The 17203-nt window shown below is 47.5% G+C and overlaps 1 protein-coding gene across 3 annotated transcripts in view; it reads left to right on the top strand.

Moving 5' to 3' along the window:
* Positions 1 to 17203, top strand: part of LOC136713040 (citron Rho-interacting kinase) — a 54091-nt gene that overhangs the window by 34239 nt on the left and 2649 nt on the right. The window contains exons 30-48 of one of the 3 annotated variants that reach the window (XM_066689931.1): positions 302 to 409; positions 631 to 793; positions 1081 to 1245; positions 4310 to 4447; positions 4743 to 4923; positions 6460 to 6551; positions 6801 to 6905; positions 7251 to 7420; positions 7980 to 8024; positions 9169 to 9249; positions 9416 to 9551; positions 9820 to 9959; positions 10279 to 10371; positions 10622 to 10730; positions 11089 to 11217; positions 11409 to 11489; positions 11600 to 11678; positions 12269 to 12442; positions 13026 to 13314. In XM_066689931.1, the coding sequence (XP_066546028.1) occupies positions 302 to 409; positions 631 to 793; positions 1081 to 1245; positions 4310 to 4447; positions 4743 to 4923; positions 6460 to 6551; positions 6801 to 6905; positions 7251 to 7420; positions 7980 to 8024; positions 9169 to 9249; positions 9416 to 9551; positions 9820 to 9959; positions 10279 to 10371; positions 10622 to 10730; positions 11089 to 11217; positions 11409 to 11489; positions 11600 to 11678; positions 12269 to 12442; positions 13026 to 13314 (2478 nt within the window). The other 2 variants (XM_066689932.1, XM_066689933.1) reach the window with 2 other exon arrangements.

Genomic DNA, 17203 nt, shown 5'->3' with positions numbered 1-17203 from the left:
GTCAGGGTGAGTGGCACTAGCAGTCTGCTGGGTATTGGGCAGAATCCGTGTAGGAAGCTTTGGTTGTGTAACTCAAGCGGTGTGGGCGGATAATAGGGGTCTTGCAAGGGAACAGCACTCCGAATATTTTCACATGCATACTAATGATGATGATGATAATATTCATATTAACGAAATTATAGAAATTACATTATAATAAACCTGCTAATATATAAGGCAGCTCTTGGCTCCTGCTCACAAGAGACAATTGGTCGTTTATCAGAGCTCAGAGTTTGATTGCTCTCCCTGCAACCCCCCCCAGGCCGTGTACTCCCATGAGAAGGTGAAGATGGAGGGCACGATCTCCCAGCAGACCAAGCTAATCGATTTCCTCCAGGCCAAGATGGATCAGCCCTCTAAGAAGAAGAAGGTAACTGACCCCCTAACCCTATGAGTGTGTGTGTGAGAGAGAGAGATAGAGACTGTAATCTGTAAATAGTACCGATAATCTATTTTCTTTCTTTCTATGTATAAAAGATGAGTGTGTGTCGGTGTGTGTGTAGCTTTGGAGGGTGTTCAGTTACTAAAGCCCCCTTCCTCTCTCCCTGTCCCTCTTGTTGTCGTCCTCCTCCTCCCCCTCTCTGCCTGCAGGGGATTTTCGGGCGTCGGCGGGAAGAGCTGGGGGGCGTGCCCCAAGTGCCCCTCCCCTATAACGACATGAAGGTTGCGCTGGAGAAAGAGCGCATGCGCTGTTCAGAGCTTGAGGAGGCGCTGCAGAAGATGCGCATCGAGCTGCGCTCTCTACGGGACGAGGGTACATCTCTCCTCCTGCTTTCTTCCCTCTCTCTTGTCCTCTTCCTCCCTGCTGTTCTCCTTCTGCTCTCCTCCTCTTTCCTGTTCTCTCCTCCTCTCTTCCCTCTTCTCTCTCTCCCTTGTCCTTCTCTATCTCTCCTCTCTTCTCACCTCTCTTCTATCCCCCAACCCCCATCTTCTCTCTCATGATTCTTCACCTCTCACCCAATCCCACCCACCCTCTCACTCTCACTCTCACTCTCACACTTTCTCCCTCCCTCTCTTGTCTCCTCTCCTTCCCTCCTGCAGCCGCCCGCTTCAAGGCCAGCGAGCACCCCGCACCCTCCACCCCAGCCACAGCCCGGCAGCAGATCATCATGTCGGCCATCGTGAAGTCGCCGGAGCACCAGCCCAACCCCGCCAGCCTGCTCGCCCCCTCCTCCTCCCGCAGAAAAGAGTCCTCCACACCTGAGGGTGAGTCAGACACGCACACGGAGACGGGGAGAGACCCACACACGTTCAGAGAGACAGGTACAGGGACGCGTGGACATAGAGATTGAGAGTCGCGCAGACAAATACGCACGCTCAGACACTCGAGAGAATGAGTGACGCACAGACGAACACACACGCTCACACAGCCGACTGAGAGAGAGACACAGATAGAGAAACTGATGGACACAGACATGCAGATAGACATATACACAGATGCACAAAACAACACACACAGACACTGCAGCTTCAAGAGTCCTGCAATTAAAGATCACTGAGGTAACGGAATCGGCTTTGGAGGAGAAGCTGCAGAGCTACAGCAGGGGGTGTTGTTTTGGAAACCGCCAGAGTGACCGACTGGCCTGACTGACCGCCTGCTGTGTCCACCTCCCAGTCCTGTAAAGACACCGTCCCTGTCCCTTGTCCACATCCCTGCTGCTGCTCTCTGTGTTGTCTACTGGCCACCACCAGCTCTATCCCCCTGTCTCACGTGAGGGGTACCCGTGTGTTGGCGTGTGCACCCCACTTCCACATCTGCCACAGTGCCCACAGCAGCGGCAGTGGACCATCTATCGGCTGGCGAAATCCTGCGTCCATCCGGCCGGTCCACTCGCCCAGTTCCCCCCCTTGCGCCATGGCATTTGTCCTGCTGCTCAGAACTATCTCTTTATTGTCTTTGTCTCACACTCTACAGAGAGAAGGAGGGTCACTTTTGAAAGTAAGTCTATAGACCCCTGGCAGCTCGAGGCCGTGTGTTCCTGCACTCAGATATACAGGGTGATTTCTGTATTGTTATTCATCTTCGAACCACTTCAGATCAGTTGCCACCCCACGCCACTCATGGCACCAGAACCTTATGGAGGCTTTGGGTAGCTCGTTAGGACAGTGTTCAACGCTGTCCTACGTGCGCACTGCCAACGACCTGAAAGAGCCCAACGGGTATCCGGTGCCCACAGGAACCCGGCTGACAGTAACTTGGGAGTCTCGTTATCCGGCTCGGACACATCATCTCCCAGAGAGGAGAGCATGCCCAGTGCGTTTGTGGCGTGAGGACCTTGAGTCCCGTGTGTGCTGTGGCGCTAGTAGATAGACCCTGAGGCGTGGTGCTCAATGTTGTCATCTCATGAGTAACTGAAATGGTTCGATGAATTAATCACCCTGTATATAACTATCTAAATACGCATACTGTACATTTTATTTCATGGTTATTTTTTTAGTTCACTTTAACCCCATTTTCTAAAACCACCATAATGATGTGGAGGCAGATTTACAGAGCCCAGCTCCAGCACCAGATTCTGGTCCTTTGTCTTTGTAAAAATAATAAATCCATTTTGAAAAGTAGTTTTCTGATGTTATTTGACTTTGCAATGGGGGATGCTTTTCGTGTTCCCTTTTTAAACTGGACTATTCAGATTTTTTTAATATAGCTTTTCTAAGACCTGTTGCTATTATTTTTTTATTCATAATTCTATCTGTCTCTCCCTCTCTCTTTGTCTCTATCCCCTTTGTTCCCTCTCCCCATCTCCCTTTTTTCTCTCTCTCTCTCTCTCCCTCCTTTGCTCCCTTGACCTCTCTTTCTATCTGATGCTCCCCCTTTCATCTCTTTCTCTCTCTCTCTCTCCCTCTCACTTATTTATTTTTGTATTGTATAGATTTTATTTTCCTTCTCTTCCTGGTGCAAGACTGGCTAAATCTGGCTCCAGCTCTGACCCAGCCCCCTCCTGACCCCTCTGGCTGAGCCCCCTCCTGACCCATGCAGAGTCACTCACGCACGCGTCGCTTCCATCCGTTCTCCCTCCACACTCCCCCACCCTCCCAGGTCGCCCACAGTTCTGTTTCATGCATCCAGAGGGGAGCGTGTCACTTCCTGTCTCGGCTGTTTGCAGTCTCCTGTTGACAGCCACTCTCTTAGTGCATCCCTGACATGAGGAGTCGTCCGGCCTGACAGTGCTGTCTGTGCATGTGTTTGTGTCTCTCGAATACTGTTTGTTTATGTCATGATTGTTGTTGTTGGCCCTGTTTAAATCACAACTTCAGCCCCACCGAGTACAGACCTCAACACAATCCCATAAAGATGATTATAGTAATGAAGATGATAATGAAAATAATATAATAATAATGCATGCAAATTATAATTAAAATAATAAGTGATGAGATCTGTTCATATGCAGGAAGGCGGTGCGGCTACGTTGTGATTGAACAGGACTTTGTGTGTGTGTGTGTGTGTCTGCGCACAGTGCGCTTCCTGCAGGGTCTCGGCACGTGGGTCTGTTTCTCCCCTTCCTCTCTCGTGCTCGTCACTTGTGCACAAAGTCTTTCCAACCAGCTCTTCGTTAGTTCATTCATTTTAGGGGGTGATTCTGTAATTTCCACCCCTCCTCTGTAAACCGTAGCCCATGTGTCCATCTGGAATTGGCAATAATGGGATTATCTGTCAGGCTTAAAGAATCCGTGGATCTCCTGCACAGTGGGGGGCTTATCCCGACACTGAGACGCCTCGCATCCCCAAATTCTCTGACCAGGATAAGTCCCTTGTCTGCAGTCTGCAAAGAGCACCCAAAGGTCCAATCACGACCCCCCACCCTTCACTGAATATATCTCCACTGCATTTCACCACGCAGCACAGCCCCAAACTGCCTGGATACACTGCATAGTGTGAAGCCCTAGCCCTCCCCCTCTCTCGGATACTCCCTCCCTCTTCTCTCTCTGTCTCCCTCTACCTTTCACTCTTATGTTATCAGGCTTCCTCTCCCCTCCCCTCCTCCTTCTCTGTCTCCCACTCTCCTCTCTGTATTGTCAGGCCCACATGTTGGTACTTAAGCTGTTGCGTTGCATTGACATGAGTGTGTGTGTGTGAGAGAAAATATACACCTATATTTGTGTGTGCATGTGTGTATTATATATATAATCTGTGTGTGCATGTGTGTATATCTATATATATCTGTGTGTATGTATATATATATATATATGTAAATGTCTGTGTTCATGTTTGAGCCTGTCTCTGTGTAACGGCGTGCTGTGTGCTTTTGTCACTGCTGGCTGTGTGCAGAGTACGGCCGCCGCGTGAAGGAGAGGATGCACCACAACATCCCCCATCGCTTCACCGTGGGGCTCAACATGAGGGCCACCAAGTGTGCCGTGTGCCTGGACGCCGTGCATTTCGGCCGCCAAGCCGCCACCTGCGTGGGTAAGCGCATCGCACTTCCCAACATGCCACATTCCCCAGCTTGATTTCCTGTCCCATTTCAGATTGCACTGCTGTAAGGTTTAAACGGTGCTGCTGTACAGAGCTCAGACAGGAGGGCGACTGCTGTTGTCCTGTGTTGTGTGTCTACATTGTTTTTTTCCTCTCCTCTCTCAGAATGTGTTGTGCTCTGCTGTGCTGTGTTATTGTGTAGTGGTGTGCTGTACTGTCTTGCATTGTGTTGTGTTGTGTAGTGCTGTGCTGTGTCGTGTTAACGGTGTTTTCTCTTCTGCTTCAGAATGTCACGCTATGTGCCACCCAAAATGCTCCCCCTGCCTTCCAGCCACCTGTGGGCTGCCGCCCGAGCTGGCGACGCACTTCTCCGAGGCGCTGAGCCGTGACAAGGCAGCCTCCCCCGCCCTGCAGCTCCGAGAGCCAGGGGGACACGTGCGGCTGGAGGGCTGGATGAAGCAGCCCAGGTGGGAGGGGTGGGGTGTGGTGGGGATGGGGCAGGATGGGTGTTGGGACTAGTGACTTAACGCTGATTTATGCTTCTGCATCTGTGCGTACATGTGCTGGCGTTGTACACAGACATTCACATAGGTGTCTGCCAACATACTTATACGTAACATTAACACGTGCACTAGGGGACAGTTTTGCATTTACCAAATCACAATCTACAGAAAATGAAGAAGAAACACAGAAACGGAAACCCGTTTTCTATGGTGCGCCTAGGGTTGCCAACTTTCTATCATCCAAATATGGGACAGAAGGTGGGGTGCAAAGGCAGTGTGGGTATGGTGTTGTATGGGTGTAAATCAGCACATACTGTTACAGAACCACACATTGCTATATTGCATCCTGTATGTGCAGATCTATATTGTCTTGCTATAGTTGGCTAGAACCACCGTAGACGCGTTTTGTGCAGCTTGTGCAATTCAAAAGTAAATATCTCTGCGTATGTGAATTTCTCCCACATATCCGTTCTTATGTTACTAAATATTTTAATTAAATACATATACAATGTTTCAGCTGTAAACTCCTCAAAATGAATAAGCTATAAATACTTTCTTCAGTTTATGCGGTAGGCTATACTGAATATAATATAGCCGACAATATGGGCTTTGTAAGATTTATAATCATTTAGATTGGTGAAACACTCGATTTTCTACACATATATTCATTCTTATCATTATTTATTTCATTTTAGCAGATTTGCTCCTGTTATAGCTCTTATAGTCTGCCTGTCCTGATCGGCTCAGCAAGTTTCTAAATTTCCTTTGGAATTCAGTCTTGATCACGTTGCAAACCCAGGTCTTTGGATTAGTGCCTTGATCAGTCTCCTGTTTCTTTTGTATTGTGTAGGGCTGGCGACAGGTTGACTGGTGCACAAAATTTATTTTTCATTACAATTAGTGGACATATCACATAAATGGTGCCCCATAGTTTTGTGAGACCTCTGCACATGTGCAGGCCGGATGAGGGGGAGTACAGTCTGTTAGTGCATCAAATGAATTTTGTGCATGAGGAGATGCATTTTACATATTCATATGTCACCACATCGGTTTTCTGACCTGCTGCAGCGCCTACAGCCATACATTGTACACAAGTCGACCCACCACTCATCAATGAGCGATTGACTGTGGCTCTCAGAAACTCCCTGCTCAACCAATCAGCACTTGCTTGACGCACAGGACCACAGAGACGTGACAGGTTCTTGAGATTTCCGAGGAATGCGTGTTGGCTCCTCTGCGGGCCTCTGCTACGCTTACCAAGAAACCCCTTCCCTTATGTTTATCCTTGCAGAAGCAGAAATCGGGATTTAAAAGAGTCTCTCTCTCTCTCTCTCTCTCTCTCTCTCTGTTGTGTATACTACTACTGATTTTATCTGTTCTTTATTCTCATTTTTTTCCTCCTCTCTCCATTCTGTCCTTTTAGTTTTCATTCTATGCGTTGTACTTTGTCTTTACGACAAATATTTTTTCCATGATTGAAACTCTCCCAATCTCTGTCAGGAATGGGAAGCGGGGGCAGCAGGGCTGGGAGAGGAAGTACATTGTGCTCGACGGGACCAAAGTGACGATATACGAGACCGAGCCCAGGGAAGGTGAGAGCCGTAGCCAACAAAATAAATTGATTAATCGATTAAGTATTTTTGTCAGTTGCCATTTATGTATGTATGTATGCATGTATTTATTTATTCAATTGGCAATATGCCTTTATAGCACCTGGTGTCACTAATATTAAGAATACATATATATATTACACATTTAGGTCTTTACTGTATTTTTTTCATAGTGAAAATACTTGTTGTCCCTATTCTCTCTCTATCCCTCTCCCTCTCTCTGTCTCATAGACTCAGTGAAACCCCAGGAGGAGTTTGAGCTGTGCCTGCCCGATGGAGAGGTGACTGTGCACGGGGCAGTGGGCTCTTCTGAACTGGTCAACACCGCTAAGTCAGGTGAGCAGGAGGGGCGGGGCAGCTGTTCAATGTGTTGACATTTAAAGGATTGATTCCTCAGAACTTGTTGTACAAGTGTCACAGAAATTACACCTGCATATCCCACACGCCCCTCTGGTGGTGGTGTACTGTTATTCTACGTTGTAATGGATTGTGTATAGCTGTACCCAGTTGTGTTGGGGTGGGCTGTGTATTAAGGTGCCCAGTTGTGTATTATTGTTCCTATTGTGCAGGCTTGTTCCCTGGTTGTGTATTACAGTGCCTAGTGGTGGGAATATTGCACCATGTTGTGTAACATTGAGCACAGTTGTGTAACCTTGCGCATTGTTGTGTGTCGCTGTGCAGACATCCCCTATGTGCTGAAGCTGGAGTCCCACCCACACACCACCTGCTGGCCGGGGCAGACGCTGTACTTCATGGCGCCCAGCTTCCCGGACAAGCAGCGCTGGGTGGCTGTGCTGGAGTCTGTGGTGGCCGGGGGCCGCAGTTCGCGCGAGAAAGCAGAGGCAGATGCTGTGAGTGGAGGGGGTGGGGAGGGGGGATTAACACCACTTAATCAATTGTTTAATCAATTGTCATTTATTATTCTATTTAATTATCCAACACTCTACAGCACCCGGTGTCACTATTATTATTATTATTATAATTATTATTGTTAATATCGTAATGATAGTGCCCCCCCTGTGCTGTAGGGTCCGTCCCCTTGCTGGATCTCCCATCGCTGTGTTTGTTCTCAGACCTGGACCTGCTGTGTTTAAATCACTTTTTTTTTTTTTAAATTTATTTACTTGTTTTTTTTAACATCCTAACAAGAAAAGTGCGTCTGTTCTCGTCGTTAACTGTATCTTTCTCTCTTCTTCTCTCTCTCTCTCTCTCTCTCTCTCTCTCTCTCTCTCTCTCTCTCTCTCTGTCTGTCCTGTTCTGCTCCTGCCGTGCGGTGTCTCGCCCATTGCGTATATTATTCTGCATGTTTATTTCGGTGTTGATTTGCTTACTGTCATCACTTCCTCCCTCCCTCCTCCCCCTCCTCCTGCCTTCCTCCCCTGTCCCTGCCTGCCGTCATTGTGTCTGTAGGCTGGTGGTTTCAAAAGGCAGATGGTTCTGTCCCCAGTGGTGCAGGTAAACAGCTGTGCAGAGGCCGGCCCGTGTTTGTGTGTCCTGCCCTGTCCCTCTCACCTGGCTTTCCACAAACACGGACTCCAGCACGAAAGACCCAAGCACCAACTCCTACACACACGCACATATGCCCAGACCAAAATACACTGTCGAGTCTTGAACACGCTATCCTGCATGACAGTGAAGTGAAGCTGCTCCAGTCAGTCAATCCTCAGTCTGTGTGCATGTCCCTGACACACGCCCCGCCACTCCCTAAGTGTACCTGGAACGGCAGCATGTTGTGCATTCCTGGTTGTGTTGCTGCGGCTTTCCGTGGGGTGGGGCATTGCTCCATCGCTCCTCCCCTCTCTCGCTAGCTTGCAGTGCTGTCTGTCTGTCCGTTGTCCGTCTCATCTCCATGCCTCCAGACAGTTTGTCCCCTTTGAGTGTCGCATCTGTTGTTCCTGTTGACGTAAGTGTTGTTGAGTTTTTGTAAGTGTCGTGAGCTTTGTAAGTGTTGTGTGCGTTTTGTAAGTGTTGTGAGGTTTGTACACGTTGAGATATCGGCCGATCTCCTGTCCAGCTGGTGTTGAACTCCAGTGCAACAAGCCCTGAGAGGGAGGGAGGGGATGGGGGGCCGGCTACAAAATATTTAGTATCCTTCACAGTTTCCACAGTGTTGTACCTGGAATCAGGTGTGAGTCTAGGTCCGTGCCTGAGGCTGACGGCAGCTCTCGAACCCTGTACGAGGTTGGATATGTTTTTTCACCGAAGAGAAAATTTGCGAGTGTCACAGACCTGTCCAAACATGTCTGTGTTTGGAAAATACATTCAAAACAATACAGCTAATTATTACACTTTAATTTTTATTTTTATTACAATAGTAATTTGTGTTAGGGAGAGAGGAACAGGAGCAAGAGGCATAGGGCTTCCCTGGGTGTGGCCTGGTGTAGGGTACTGTAGAGCAGTGTCGGGAGCTAGAGTCAGGGTGCAGGGAGGGGTGAAGCACTTTCGCATGACAGGTGCTATATAAAAGCTTGTTATTTTAATTATTGTTAGGGGGCACACAAAGTGGAAGATGCTCTTGTCTCAGGGCTGTGAGGGTGGGTAGGTGGGCCTGTGTGCCCCCTGTGACCGTGCTGTGCTGCGCTGTGCTGTGTCCTTGCAGAAGCTGCTGGGCAACTCGCTGCTGAAGCTGGAGGGAGACGACCGCCTGGACATCAACTGTACCCTGCCTCTCACTGACCAGGTATGGCCACACATTCACTCGCACATACACACACTCAAAGTCCAGCACGCGCACAGTCTCACACACACTGTTTATAATCTGTGTGACTTCACTCTAGACTCTCTCCATCTCCTTCCCATTCTCCCTCCATCCCTCACCCCACCCCACCCCACCCCACCCCGCTCAGATCGTGCTGGTGGGCTCTGAGGAAGGCCTGTACGCCCTGAATGTGATCAAGAACTCTCTGACGCACATCCCAGGGCTGAGCTCTGTGTTTCAGATCTTCATCCTGAAGGAGCACGACAAGCTGCTGATGATCATGGGTCAGTACCACCGACAGTCCATCAGGGGCAGACAGAGAAAGAGACGTACTGATCCAGCTTGTGGAATTAAAGGAGTGGTTCCACACTGGAGCCCAGGACAGCTGTGCATGTGTGTGCGCATCCGTGCCAGTCTGTTAGTGTGTGAATGAATTCTTGCATCCTTTCCTGAGAAACTTGTGTTGGTTTCATGTAATTTGTGTTACTCTGTTCTATTTCTAAGCAGACACCCTTACTGTGCTGTTTGTGTGTTTGTGTTACCTGTGCTCAGGTTCAGAGCGTGCCTTGTGTTTGATGGAAATTAAGAAGGTTAAGCAGTCCTTGGCCCAGGCGCACCTGCCCTCACAGCCCGAGGTCTCGCCCTTCATCCTCGAGACTGTCAAGGGCTGCCACCTGTTCGCCGCCGGCAAGGTAACTGTATATAGCACTTTTCACTGATCCTTTAGGTAACTGTTTATACTGCCTTTCACAGATCCGTTAGGTAACTGTATATAGCGCCTTTCACAGATCCGTTAGGTAACTGTATATAGCGCCTTTCACAGCTCAATTAGGTAACTATTTATACTGCCTTTCACAGCTACATTAGGTAACTGTATATAGTGCCTTTCACAGCTACATTAGGCAACTGTACATAGTGTCTTTCACAGATCATTAGGTAACTGTATTACTGTCTCACTCTTTGTCTAACCTTCTCCCTCTCCCTGCCTCTCTCTCCCCCCCCTCTGTGCAGATTGAAAATGCCTCGTGTATCTGTGCAGCCATGCCCAATAAAATCACAATCTTGCGCTACAACGACAATCTTAACAAATTCTGCATCAGGAAGGTGCGTCCACAGGGGCAGGGATTGGTGTGGTGATGGGGTGGGGGCAAACTCTTAATTACTTGACTGGCTGAACTGATAATTTCTGTCTGTTCTGTGGCGTATGTGTCTGCAGTTAATCGCATTTTTGAAGCTAACAAAAATGTATTGTTTGAATCAGCACCTCTCCAACCTCACCTACTGCTTTTCCTCTTCACTTCCTTCTCATCCCCTTCTCCCTTTCCTACTCTTTCCTCCCCTCCTTCCTCTCCAGGAGATCGAGACCTCGGAGCCCTGCAGCTGTATCCACTTCACTGGCTACAGCATCATCGTCGGCACCAACAAGTTCTACGAGATTGAGATGAAGCAGTACATGCTGGAGGGTGAGCAGAGCCACACTGGGAGCCACTCGACAGGATCAGCTGGCCTGGTCTTAGCAGCTACATTACAGCCTGTATTCAGGATTACAGATGGGCTAATTTTATTTTTGTTTGTTTATTTTACATGTATTTTTATATTTGTTTAGCTTCTGTACGTTTACACCTCAGTCCCCTGCCGAATCCTGTAGGTCGAGACACTGACTGCTCCAGCACGGGGTGGCTGTTACTGTGCTGTAGTGTTGTCATTTCATTCGTGTTGTACCTGTGTTCTGAATTTCACTGCTTTGTGCTTCCCCTCTCTCCCTCCCTTCCTCTCCCTCTCCCTCTCCATCTCTCTTCCTCTCCATCTCTCTTCTCTCAGAGTTCCTGGATAAGACTGATGCGTCTCTGGCGTCGGCTGTGTTCGCGGCGGCGTCTCATAGTTTCCCCATCGCCATCAAGCAAGTCAACCTGGCCACACAGAAGGAGGAGTACCTGCTCTGCTTCCACGGTAAACAACGACTCTCGTGCATTTCTTTGGGCACTTCCCATCATCTTCTGCCCTCTCTGGATCCCTCCCTCGCTCTCTGTCTGTCTTCCCCCACAGCCTCCCTCCCTCCTCTCTTTCCTCCTTTTCCTCTGACGATTATATAACTCTTCTTCTTATTCCCGTGGTGCTCGCGCTTGTTGCTGTGATGACAGAGTTCGGCGTGTTTGTGGACGCGTATGGCCGGAGGAGCCGCACTGACGACATCAAGTGGAGCCGCCTGCCTCTGGCCTTTGGTACTGTCTGTCTGTCTGTCTGTCTCCATGTGTTTGTGAACGTGCCTGTTCTTCTCTTTTTTTTCTGTCTTTCTGTCTGTGTGAGACTTCTGTTTTCTGCTCTCCCCCAGCCTACCGGGAGCCCTATCTGTTTGTGACCTACTTCAATTCCCTGGAGGTCATAGAGATCCAGAGCCATGCCGGTCTGGGGTAAGACATGCTCTGCCTGTGTGTGTGTCTCTCTCTCGCTCGCTCTCCTAAATTGATACATATACAGCTCTGGAAAAAATGAAAAGACCACTGCAAATTTTTCTTAAATCAGCATCTCTACATGTGTGGCAGCCATTCCATTCCATTCATATTTTTATTTGGAATTTGGGAGAAATGTTGGGGTGTTTTGCCTTAGGCTAAAGCATCCCAAGACTTTAAGTTGAAGAAGTGGAGTGTTCTGCAGTGGCCAAGTCAGTCACCTGACCTGAATCCAATTGAGCAGCATTTCACTTGCTGAAGGCAAAACTGAAGGCAAAACACCCCAAGAAAAATTAGGAACTAAAGACAGCTGCAGTGCAGGCCTGGCAGAGCATCAAAAGGGAAGAAACCCAGCATCTGGTGATGTCTATGGGTTCCAGACTTCAGGCAGTCATTGACTGTATATGACTGCTTGGCTGCCTTGTCATCTGTAGAAAAAAGGTGTTTAAAAGTCTCCCCCTCTCTCTGTCCGTCTCTGTTCATGTGTGCTTGTGTGTGTTTTTGCACATGTGTGTTCACATGCATCACTTGGTTCCCATGTGTGTGTACAGGTCTCCAGCCCACGCTCACCTGGACATCCCCAACCCGCGGTACCTGGGTCCTGCCATCTCCGCCGGCGCAATCTACCTGGCCTCCTCCTACCAGAACAAGCTGAGGGTCATCTGCTGCAAGGGCAACCTGGTCAAGGAGTCCGGGGAGCTGCAGAGGTCCGGCTCCAACCGAAGGTACCTGGACACGCCCCCCCCCCCCCACACGTCTGTATTTCTCTCTCTCTCCATCTCACACACAACCTCCCATCAGTCTCTCACTTGCTCCTTCTCTCCCTCCCCCTCCCAATAATAGAAATAATATGCACACTAATAATAAAAATTCAATTCATAGGAGACTCCCAAAGCAACCTACAGTATTCACAACGACAGCACTAAACAGACCGTACAGATCCCGGTCAGTGCAGTCCGCTCCAGCACACCGCCGAAGTCCCGTCTCAAGAAGTCTAAGATGGGTAGAGGTCGCGCCGCTACAGTGCAAAGAGCAGCACAATATCTGCTCCGGCGCCACCGAGCGACAGCCACGACGACAGCGCAGCGCGGGGGGGGGGCAGCACCGCCAGCCATCTGTAACGGGGCTGTGGGTGAAAGAAGGGAGGGATTGACAGAGGAGGGCAGCTGTCATGGGGAGAAGGTGCTGCAGCACCGAGGGCTCGTCTGCGACCCAAAGCAGCCACAGCAGGACCATCAGGCCATGGCCAGACTGCGCCAAGCCCCGCCGCACGGCCCAACGGTTCACTTTGTCTTCCTCTCCCCGCAGCCCCAACAAGCGCAGCCCCCCCACCTACAACGAGCACATCTCCAAGCGGCTGGCCTCGGGCCCAGCCCAGACCGAGCTGCTGCACCGCGAGCCCAGCACGCCCCACCGCTACCGCGAGGGACGCACCGAGTTCCGCCGTGACAAGTCACCTGCCCGGCCGCTGGACCGCGAGAAGAGCCCGGGCCGCATGCTGGACAGCCGACGGGAGCGCTCCCCGGGGCGGCTGTTTGAGGAACGGGGGCGACTGCACACGGGATCCGTCCGCACCCCCCTCACCCCTGTCAACAAGGTACTGGACACTCCCAATCCCACCCTCACCCCCCTCAGCCCCGTCAACAAGGGACTGGACACTCACCCCAAACTCCATGCAGGGGTTAACACAATTCACCCCCCTTGGACTTTTCCACATTTCATTGTTACAACATGAAATCAGAATGGATTTAATCCGGAGTTTTTGCCACTGATCAACACAGAAAATTTCCTAATGTCAAAGTGAAAAATATAATCTGCAAATTGTTCTAAATGAATTACAAATACAAAACTAAGAAAATAATTGAATGCGTAAGTAATCACCCCATTTGCTACGATACACCTGATCGAGCTGTGGTGAAACCATTTGTCTTTAGACGTCATGTAATTAGTTGACTGGAGTCGACCTCTGTGCAATTAAGGTGTGTCACATGATTAACATCAGGTTAACTACACCTGTCTCTGGGAGGTCCCACAATTGATTAGTACAATAACTAACGAAAACTACATCATGAAGACGAAGGAACATTCAATGTAAATCTGGAACAAGGTTCTTCAAAAGCACCAATCAGGGGTAGGATATAAGAACATTTCTAAGGCACTGAATATCCCCCGGAGCCCAGTAAAGTCCATTATTAAATGGAGAGAAAATGGCACAACTGTGAATCTGCCTAGATCAGGCCGTCCTCAAAAACTTGAGTATCCGGCCGAGAAGGACACTAGTCAGGGAGGCCACCAAGAGGCCTATGGCAACTCTAAAGGAGTTAGTCCCAGTGAGCTGGGAGACACTGCATACTGCAACAATAGCCCAGGTGCTTCACAAAAATTGTCTTTATGGGGGAGTAAGAAATCTTGCATCAAATCTCAGCTAGTTTGTGGGAGACTCTGAGACCAAGTGGAGGAGCATTTTGGCCTCAACGCTTAGAACTACGTTTGGTGTAAACCTAACACTACATCATCCTGATAACACCATCCCTTCCGTGAAGCATGGTGGTGGCAGCATCATGCTATGGAGATGCTTCTCTGCGTCAGGGCCTGGAAACCTTGTAAAGATAGAGGGCACAATGGATGCAGTCAAGTACAGAGAAATCCTGGAAGTTAACCTGCTGAAGTCTGCAAGAGACCTGGTACTTGGGAGAAGATTCATCTTCCAGCAGAACAATGACCCAAAACATACAGCCAAAGCCACACTGGGGTGGTTTAAAAACAAGAGGTCAATGTCCTGGAGTCACCCAATCCAATTGAAAATATGTGGAAAAACTTCCCATCCAACTTGATGGAGATTGAGCAATTTTGCAAAGAAGAATTGGTATGTCCAGATGTGCAAAGCTGGTAGAGACTTATCCACACAGAGTCATGGCTGTAATTGCTGCCTAATGTACTTCTACCAAATATTGACTGAAGGGGTGATTTACTTATGCATTCAAGTATTTTCCGTTTCGTATTTGTAAAGAATTTAGAACAATTTGCGGATTGTGTTGATCAGTGGCAAAAACTCCTGATTAAATCCATTCTGATTTCATGTTGTAACAATTAAATGTGGAAAAGTCCGTGAATACTTTTTAGAGCCACTGTACATGCTTGCAGAGATGCATACATACAAAATACATATGGGTCATTCTCCCAAAGCATGTACCACTAGTGTTACAGGAGTGTCAAAAATAGAACGTCATCATTATACATTATATTCTTGTTTTTTTAATGATTGAATGCCTTATCTAAGGACATCTGTATGAAAAAAGATAATCATCCAACTACTTTTTGTGCTAGGACTGCTGGGGGCTCGTCTGCAAACAGGTGTACAAAAAGTATATTAACAAATATCTTGTTCTTGGTTGTCTGATATGTTCATTTTAAGGTATCAACAATGTCTGCATGCATCTGTGGGTGTTAATGAGTCTGAATGGGTGATGTCACACTTTGTTTTTTAAAGCTGTGGCCATGGTTGGGTATTTTATCATTTCTTTAAGATTTTTTGCTGCTGTAGACTTGAGCAAAAAGGTTTCACAGTGAAACCGTGAACAGTGAATTTGTTAACTAAATACAGGCTTGAGATCTAAAAGACTTTTGCAGTTCTGTGCATGTGCTTCTCCACCAATGGGATCCGTGAAATTGTGCAGCTCTGCAACACGAACACGATCTGCAACAAACAAAACCCTTTTCAAAGAGATTGTATTCCATATGACAAGACTCATGGCCACTGAAAACCAACTTAAATTATCTTAAATTCAGTCCATCTTTTTGGCTGACTGAAGTCGGTCTTGTACCTTGAATCACAAATGAGACACAACGGACAAAGCTGCCCTTTCCACTCCTTATGCATAAGCCTTTTAAATTTAGCAACTTTTCCTCCAACAGTAGGTTATTTATAAATGCAGAATAAATGCTCTTATTGGATGCCAAACAAATTATTTTAAATTGCACGCACTCTAACCCAATTTTGTACTAAACCGAATCTATATTTGTGTGATTATATGCTTCATAATATATGATGACTCTAGTTTCTATTCAATACGATGGCCAGAAACAAAATGTTGTGCTTAAAGACACCGACCTCAATGTGGCGAAATTCTATTTATAACGAATAAATAAAGCAGATCAAAATTTCCGAACCATTTTAGTTTAAAAATACAGTCCTGCACCGAGTCTGTCCTGCCCAGCTGCACTCCTCCACACGTCCACCTTACAGAACAGCCCAGCTTTCAGTTTTATGCTATTTTTACAAGTGGTTATTTATGTTTTATGATTGTATAAGTCTGCTGTACCGATTAATACACCAGTTTACAGTTAATTGCGTGAAGTGTATTAGTTCTCATGTTTATGTACATGTACAATTGAGTAATCGCAGGTGATACCGCTCATCTGCCTGTCCTGATCGGCTCAGCAAGTTTCTAACTTTACTTAGTTTCCTTTGGAATTCAATCTTGATCTCGTTGCAAACCCAGGTTTCTGGATCAATGCCCTGATCAGTCTCCTGGTTATTCATGTGCTAATTATGTTCAATTAGGAGTAGAGCTGGCCACAAGCTGGCAGGTGTTAGCATTAGACTCATGTTGGCATTTCAGCGTCTATACAGGACTGAAGATGCCCCTCACCCTTCAGCCAGCTCTGCGCCCATGGGTACACGGAATAAAGACACTGCCAGGTTACTAAATGCAACACGAATAGACCTGGCAAATGCACTGCAGTGTTGAAAACACATTTTCTGCATTGATGTAGGCAGCTGTAATAGACAGACGGAGCCATTTCAAAGCGTTTCACATTGCATAAGATGTTATATTTTAGTTTTGCGCTATTTAACTAGTTATTTATGTTTTATGATTGTATAATTCCTCGCTTCCACTGGTCTATAATAGGCCGTGCCTAAATGTGTATAGACAACATTTTATTCAGACATTAAACGTTTCCATGTTCAACAATAAAAAAGATTTGCTATGTATTATTGTAATCATCACAATATATGCTAGCAGATATGCCTTTTAAACGGCACAACTTGACTTCCTTAACTTACTACAGATGTGTAAATGCAAACACTTTTTGCCTTATTATTTTTAATTGACTTCGTTACAGTTGAAACAAAATACACACGTTTCACAATGAATCATACATTAACAGCAGCTACAATGAAGCAGGTTAATTGAACTAAATTGTGCACGTCTTAGTCATGTCGTATATGGACTTATGGACGCATTTATTAAACCAGTCCTTAATGTTTTAGAGGGAAACCCAGCTCTGCTGTATTTATGTATTAATTCAATTAACTTGTAAATGGACACGTTAACTGAATCGTGTTCGCCTTCAGACTGATTGTCTCTGTTATACAACAGACTGCACCCCATTCACAAAACACAGCCTGAAACACCGGCGAGTTGTTCATACAATATTAATAACATCGGCTGCTACCGATCCGATTATTATCCTTCAGTTTA

The sequence above is a fragment of the Amia ocellicauda genome, chromosome 17 (genome assembly GCF_036373705.1).
Source record: "Amia ocellicauda isolate fAmiCal2 chromosome 17, fAmiCal2.hap1, whole genome shotgun sequence".
NCBI lineage: Eukaryota > Metazoa > Chordata > Actinopteri > Amiiformes > Amiidae > Amia > Amia ocellicauda.
Note: the sequence above shows the minus strand (reverse complement) of the source record. Positions and strands in the feature narration are given on the sequence as shown.